The sequence below is a fragment of the Glycine max genome, chromosome 4, assembly GCF_000004515.6.
Source record: "Glycine max cultivar Williams 82 chromosome 4, Glycine_max_v4.0, whole genome shotgun sequence".
Taxonomy (NCBI): domain Eukaryota; kingdom Viridiplantae; phylum Streptophyta; class Magnoliopsida; order Fabales; family Fabaceae; genus Glycine; species Glycine max.
The window spans coordinates 39,217,705-39,225,945 of NC_016091.4; the positions used below are offsets into that span (position 1 = coordinate 39,217,705).

The 8,241-nt window shown below is 31.3% G+C and overlaps 1 protein-coding gene across 1 annotated transcript; it reads right to left on the reverse strand.

The window, feature by feature from the left end:
* Positions 1-407: 407 nt before the first annotated feature.
* On the reverse strand, positions 408-6,481 carry LOC100790402 (ATP synthase subunit gamma, mitochondrial-like). The gene is made up of 9 exons (NM_001414683.1): positions 6,219-6,481; positions 6,044-6,087; positions 5,799-5,951; positions 5,511-5,624; positions 4,420-4,547; positions 3,539-3,661; positions 3,212-3,331; positions 1,273-1,394; positions 408-881 (listed from the first exon to the last, which is right to left on the reverse strand). The coding sequence occupies exons 1-9, from the start codon at positions 6,299-6,301 to the stop codon at positions 812-814; spliced, it is 957 nt and encodes a 318-aa protein (NP_001401612.1). The 5' UTR covers positions 6,302-6,481; the 3' UTR covers positions 408-811.
* Positions 6,482-8,241: the final 1,760 nt, after the last annotated feature.

Consider the following 8,241-nt stretch of genomic DNA (forward strand, 5'->3'; position numbering starts at 1 on the left):
AATAAAAAAATATACCATATTAATTTCCAGAGTTGTTATATCTACTATATAAAATTTGAAAAAATAAAATAAATATAAAATATTTTAATTTATATGATTCTTGTATATTATAATTTATTTAATATTCAATTAAAAATAAAATAAATATAAAACTTGCATTAATTAAATTATATAAAATCTGTATTGAATTATTTGAAGAAAACAAATAAGAACATCATATGACATCGTCTTATAAAATAAATATATATAATTTTTTTTCTTGATCCCTGTTAAATAACCTAAGACCACAATTATTTAATAACAAAAGGAGTAACATTTTTTATTTAGTGTATCGGTTAGAAAAGTAAATTTTTAATGTATAAGTACATTAAAACCCTTTACACAAAAGTTTACGCGTTCCAAGCCAATAAACAGAAAAAACTCACTTGTTACTTTGAAGAGAACGTGGGTTACATTGAACATAACTCTTTCTCAAACACACCCTTGCTTGCATCAGTAAAGAAAGTCCATCATTATTAAAATTAGAAAATCCTATGGCGGGTCATTTCGGGTTAAAAAAGACAGACTCCATCTTTAATTCAAAAACATAATTCCAGAAATATCTAGCCTCAACTAGGAAAATCCTCATCATGGGTTTGACCTTGGAACACTTATTACAGGAGTCGAGGTAAGATCAAAAAAATGTGGCACCAACAAATTTCAAAAGAACACAACGATATTATAAAAAAACTTCGTACCCCATTGCCCAGAGGCTCTTCGCTATGCGAAGGTATGGGAGACTGCTGAATAATTACATATTGCTCTCCTGCAATTAGCCTTCCAGTGCTGAAGCTCCAGAGATAATCTCTATCAATTCAGTGGTGATTGATGCTTGACGAGTTCTGCCACAAAATGAACAGAGACCGGTCAGTCCAGTCACAAAATAAATTGACACCTCCAATACACATTTTTAAACACTCTTTTAATTGAAATTTATTAAAAAGCCCATGCATGGATACATGATTGCATGGGAATAATGTACTCACTGTAATTTCCAATGCATTGATAAGGTGAAGTTCAATAAAAACTCTTATGCTGAATTCATAAACCAATGCCAGTTAGCAAGACCCTTTATTTTATCTCTCTTTTCTTATCATGTGTCACCAAGACACCTCTCTTTATCTCTCTGGGTGTCTACTAGGGGACTAGTGTCTTCCCTTAATTTTCCATATTTCCCAACAAAGACGCTACCAACTAAGACATGCATGTAGAAGAATAGAAAGAAAAAGAGACCTGTTATAGGTGAGCGTGAGACGATCAAGCATATCCCCAGCATTCCTGCTAGAGCTGTCCATTGCAGACATTCTTGCTCCTTGCTCACTACAGGCATTCTCCAACACGGCATTGTACATCACCTGCACATAGCAAAGTAGTGTAAAAATAAAGAAGTAGAGCATGATCTGAAGAAAGGACACTAGTTTCAAACTAGGTATAAAAAAGAAAACACAAAGCTAGAAAGGAAGTCCATTAAAAAGTTAAAGCATGCCAAAGAACGTTCTTCTGAAATGTTTATTCTAATAGAAAGAGTCATTATATTATTATGTGTGTATATAAAACAAAAAATCAATATCAATATCCAAAAAAGCTAGTAGTAGTTTTGCCATCCATGAATTCAGAAAATCATCTGATCACAAGGCCAGAGTGAACTTGTCATAAACTCACGAACCCCCTACAGTTTGAATTACTAAAAGCAACCACAAGAACAGTCAAACAAGGAAAGCCGTACCATGTGAATCTTATTTATCAAATTTTGTACCCATTTCATTTTTTATTGCAGTTGAAAATCAATTCAGGATTTGTCCATGAAAAGGTCCATTAAAGGAAGAATCACACACTTTAGTAGTTAGTTTTGTCTGTGTCATACAATCTAGAGCACAGTTTTAAAAACCAGCTCGAACCAACCAGTCGGACCGGTAACCACAAAGCAGTGATACAGACTGTCTGGGCCAGTTATTGGATCATTCGTGTCATTGAATCATTGGGAACTGAAGCAAACCGGCGAGTTTCCAAATGAACCATCGAACCAGAGGATGTAATGACTCAAACCGGTTATTGAACTTTAAACTAGCTTTTTTTATTTGTGCAGCTTTACTTTTACGATCAGAGCACAATAGCCATGGCTGTCTCAATCTGCTTCAGCAGCATACTTTCTCGATCTGCACACACAACAGCATACTTTCTCGATCTGCACACACAACAGCATACTTTCTCTTCCCATGCTGCCACATTTAAGCTAAAACATTTTTTTACAAAACTAGCTACTAAAACTTCAGCATTGCAAGTTGTGCATCCTTGGTGCTCAGGTGTCTCTCGCACATTTTCACATGTTTTTTGTTATAAAAATATATAATAAACATTAGTGGACAAATCTGCCATTTTGGAGGTTATTATATTAAATATTTAAAATTTAAAATATCATAATAAAAATATTTATTGACATTTATAATATAAAAAAGTATATATATATATATATATATATATATAATTTTACTCTTTAAATATATATATATATATATATATATATATATATAAATATGAATAATAAATAATATAATATTAATATAGATTTGAACTTGAAGAATGAGCTTGTGTAATTATAATAATTTGTGATGTGATTTTTTTTGCTTTTCTAAAGACGGGTATAAAATTTTCATTTTTTTTTAATATAGACCAAGTCATGCAAGTCAATTAATAACCCACTGGTTCAAGCATTGACCCAGTGACTCTACTGGGTCGATCACCGGTTCAATTTTTAAAACTAATCTAGAGGCCACCAATTCCAATCCTAGAAACAAGCTATTCCCTTGCAGATGGCTGCATATACCTCGAGATAATTTCATTTTGCCATCAGTTTAGGAAAAGTTGACAAATTAGGTGGATATGTAAAAGATATTCTTTCTTTTTAACCACTTTGACATGTATGAAAAAATATTGAGTTTCATTTCCTATGAAATGAATCAAAAAAAAATGTTATTAACATGACAATAGGAAATTTCCTAAAGCAAAACTCGTAAGAGTAAATTTCCTTGCATTGTTGCTTTGTAAAATTTCAGTTGATCAGTATCGGATGTTTAGATAATATTCATTAGTGTAATAACGTAAATAAGTATAAAAAACAAAAAATAAAGCCAGCAGCAAAGTTAGTTTGTCAAAGTTTTTGAAAATTACTCACACAAGAAAACTGGAACTCAGCCAGATTCTGAAGAATTTCAGCTTTTGTTTCGCCACCTTCAATCTCATATGAATCCAATTCCCCGAGCTTTCCTCCTGATTCAGCCTCTCTCTCAATAACCTACATGAAAACCACCTTACTTCATAAGATTGAACAAGTAAATAGCATCATACCAAAGCCTATCATTGCAAAATATAACTCCCTTCAGGCCTTTCTACATACAAAGCAACAGTAAACACAAAATTTTGCCAAGATTAGATGTTAGGCTCAATGGACAACATTCGGAAAATGTAGGCAAAATAAAAAAAGATTGACAAATGGAAGTACCTCAGGAGACAGTACAGTTGACACTGTTGGCAAAAATTGTACAACAGAATGAAATTTGTTGAAAACAATCCTTAATGCGTCATACTCCACATTCTTTAGAATGTCATCTGCCAAGACAGACACCTGAAAGATCCAACAAATAGCATAGAACAGTGGAGACATTTCAGTGCAAGATTGTGTAAATCAAGCATATTTAAAATGTATATATGTTGGAGACAATTTTGATTTCCAATCATCAAAATCCATATTTATGTATTTAACTAGCTTATTTTGTGGATTATAAACATTTGCTTAGCTTCATCTTAAGATTTAGACCGGAAAAAAACAATCCCCAAAAAATTGTTGAACCAAACATGTGCAATGTTTGAATTTCAAAAACAATAACTAAGCCCTATCCACCTGAATCAGGTTGGCTACAAAGGCCAATAAGCATATCAGGCTCAATCAGAAAATGTGTTATTAAAACCATTTAAAAGATCATAATTTCAATCTATCTTTCAACAATTTAATTTGTAAGATCAGCTGAGAACTTAATTGCATAAAAAATGTAAAACCCATGAATTTAAGATTCAAAAGCACACTAAAAGTCCACATCTGTAAAATATTCTGTTACTGTTGTCCACCTCAACCTCTTTATTTTTCAATGCTTAATTCCATTTTTCCTTAAAAAAGGTTGCCAATAAAAATACCAAACTGTCAAAATTCTCATAATCTTGGCTCTTCTACCATAATTACAATTGAACTAATCAATTCAAAGAAAAGTTAATGTTCAGGCTTCAATGTAGATTAAAACAAGCAGGCTCTTGAAAGAAAATGTAGGGGCAGAAATATAATAGTGTAAGACTTAACCATTGGGTGGCAGAGAGACACAACAAGCAAACCTGAGTGTAATTCAGGGGATTTTTCTGCAATTCAGTAAGGCTGAGCACAATGTGTTTCCTTGAGTCACGCAACAATTGAGCTTTAGCCTTCTCTCCCAATATGACATATTTTGTCTCTTTATCAGGCCCTGTTGTAGTAAACATGTATATAATCAGAACCGTACACCGTAGTTATCAATTTCGGATAGTAGCGGTCAACCCCAAAAACACATTAGTGAGATAGTTGATAGTGGGATGGCCACTATTCTGAAGATTTTAAATAAAAATTAAATATTTTATACTGCACATAAAAATGCTTAAAAAAAGTATCCAAATTTAAGATATATTCATAATTAATATTCAAAAGTCATAGTCTTAAGCTGATACAAATAAGTAATAACAAAAGGTCAACAAAATGAGAACTCAAATAAGTTTATACCTATGCTAAAAGTAATAAAACTCAGAATACAAAAAACAAAAAAAAATGGTGAGCAACACTGCCATTAGAAATGAACCGGGCATAGCTCAACCACCAAAGTAGTTCAAGCGAGAAGAATTGCCATTTCCACATGCCTTCTAAGGAGAAATCTGTTCATATTTCTAGCCAATGTGAGAAATCTTAACACACCCTTCACACCGTAGACGAACATCTAGAGAGTGAAGTTGGTTGGACTTGACATATATAGGTGGCTTAACATTAAACTGGATAGAGTCTGATACTATATTAAAAATGGACTTGGCATATGTGAACCCAAAAGAAAGCTCAAGATTGAAGAATTACCAAAGTATTCTGACAATATTCCTAAACAATGTGAGATATTTTAACAGACCCCACACCCAAAACTGGGCATCTGCGTGTCAACCAACACCCAAAACTGGGCATCTGCGTGTCAACCAACACCCAAAACTTGTACTAGACATTTAAAATATGAGCCATTTTTTTCATATTTTAGACCTAATATTACAAGTTACATTCAAATTCACCCTTGGACAAGCAGTATACACATATCATCTTCATCTGCTATTTTCATCCCAATTATCTAGGTAAATAATATTTTGGGAACATCCATTACAAATTTATGTTCAGAGATTTAAGCTCATAAAAAAATTACCAGAATTCAATTTGTACAAAACCCTGCTTATCTTGACAGACGTGGAATTGATTCCACCACAAAGACCTTTGTCCGAAGAGATGGTAACAACAACGTTTTTCTTAACATCAGCACCTTAGATGATAAACACAAAACAAAATCAAAAAAACAAGGTCAGAGCATCAGAAAAATAAAATAAAATTCCACACACTAAAAACATACCACATAGCTAATTCATAAAAAATAAAATGAAGGAGTTCACATGTATTAAGATACCAAAATAGATCACTACGAGATCACGAAACATACTGGGATTGTCGCCGAGAAGAGCGGTGAACGGCTGCCAGAGGCCGCGGGAATTTTCAGCTCTGGTCTGAACGGCTCTCAGCTTGGATGCGGCAACCATCTTCATGGCCTTGGTGATCTTCTGGATATTCCTCACACTCTTCATTCGGTTTCTCACTGCATTATTCATAACACATAACGTTTGAAATTAAAAAAAAAAAAAAAAAACCCTAACTGTAGAACGAAATTAAGAGAAAAACGGATCGTACCCACTTGAGTGGAAATGAAGCGCGCGCCATGAGGGGATTGGTCTCTGAAAGAGAGAAAATGAAAAATGTTCGAATCGATTAGTGTGTGGCATCGACCGATCGAGATCAGGAAAAATCAAAGAGACGAATTTTGATGAAGAATAGTAAAACGAGAGAAAGGGGAACAAACACTGACTGAGAGATGAGAGAGGAACGGAGGGCGTTGATTGGTTGGGTCAAACGCCTTCCTTCGCGACGCAGAGCAGCAGCCATCGCCATCGTTCTTCTTCGATCGCACTTGCGAAACCCTAGCTAGTAGAGCTGCAACGATACACAACTGAGTCTTTTTTCTTCTTTTTTTTTTTTTGTTGAGGAACAATGCTAACACTGCGTTTCGCTCTTTCGAAGTGGTCTCGGTTTGGGCATCACACTGTACAACGTGTGTTGTTGTGTTGTCTTGTCTTGTCACATATCCATGCTCTTTTCAATTTTTTCCAAGTGATTTGTTACTACTAACTAGGTAAGTAAATAGTGGCAAAATTACGCTGTAAATTTGTAATTTACATTTATAATTAATTAATTAAATAAAATGTGATTTCATCTTTTTTTTATTTGACTAAAATATTCATGTGGTCTATTATCCTTTGTCTTTATTTGACTAAAATAAAAAAATTCAAGTAAAAATATATGTGTTTCAAATTTAAAAAATATTTTTAAAAATAGACTCAACTAGAAACAACAAATTATATTTTGAATCTTTTCTAAATAATTAAAAATATGATGGCACTTTAAAGTATTTTATTTTTGAATTTCTAAATCTTGAAATTTTAAAAATAAAAATTATTTTTGAAAAATATACACCCAAACCAAGCACACCTAAAAAAAACAATATTTCAAGAATAAATATTTGCACTTTTTAAAAAATAAACGGCTGAATTACAATCTAAATAAAAATAAGGGACAATTGTGTATCTTTCATAAAATAAAGAACCAAATTAGAATATAAAATAAAGTTAAATTACTTATTTGATCTTTATATTTTCATGCATACATTTTAGTCTTTATAATTTAAAAATGGTAATATTTTTATAGTTAATTATAATTAATAATATTACTCATATTTTAATAATAAAGACTAAAAGAAAATTAAAATATAAAATATAAGGACTAAAAAAATCACTTTTAAATTATAAGGATTAAAAGAAAATTAAAATATAAATCATAAAGACTAAAAAATAATTTTTAAACTATAGGGACTAAAAAAATTAAAATGTAAATTATGAAAATTAAAAAAAATACTTTAAAACTATAAGAAATAAAAAATACAAAGATATATCAATCATATAAATAATTAAACCTCAAAATAAAGATAAAGCACTACCAGAATACTTTAACCATTTTTATTTAACTTTTTTTCTCTTACGGGAATGGGCCACAAGCCCCGGTTATTTAACCAGTAGCAAGTAAGAAAAACATTAAATGGAATAAAAAAAGGTTTTTATGTAAAAACAAAAAGGAAAAAGAGGCAATAACCTTCTCATCGTCGATGCTTCAACTAGTAGCAAGAAAAAATAAAAACACAAGTTAAAAGGAATAAAAAGATTTTTACTCTAGAAATTAGTCCGATCTTCTTGTTGGGAGGTATTTTCACTTCGAAGCACACTTTCAGAGAAGGAAATCAACTAGTTGATAAGTTTGTCAATTTTGATTTAGCTCTAGATAGACAGCTTATTATTTATGATGTTATTCCTCCCTTGATTTCTAACTTTGTTATGAAGGATGTAAGTGAATCATTTTTCCTTGCGTTATTAATTTCAGTTATGGGGTTCTTTTCCTCCCATTGAGAAAAAAAAAAGGCAATAAAATTTATAAGCAATTTTTGAATAAAAAAAATTAGATTAGGAAGAAGGAATAAATTTAAAAACTTAAGAAAAATACATGACAGCATAAGAGTAGTTGAAAAACAATTTAAGAAAGTGAAGGTTTTAAGAGATAAGATAATTTAATGTATAGAGAGAAAATTTTAAAAATGATGAATATATTGAGAAATTTTAAAATTACAATTAAATATTAAATTATTATGAAGTCACCTATTGTAATAAGAAAAATTAGATTTTGACTCATGCAAGTTGCACGAGATATACATAATGTTTAAGAACTTTTATTTGAATTTTATATTGAATGAATGTAATTTGTTATATTTTTTCTTCATATTTTCA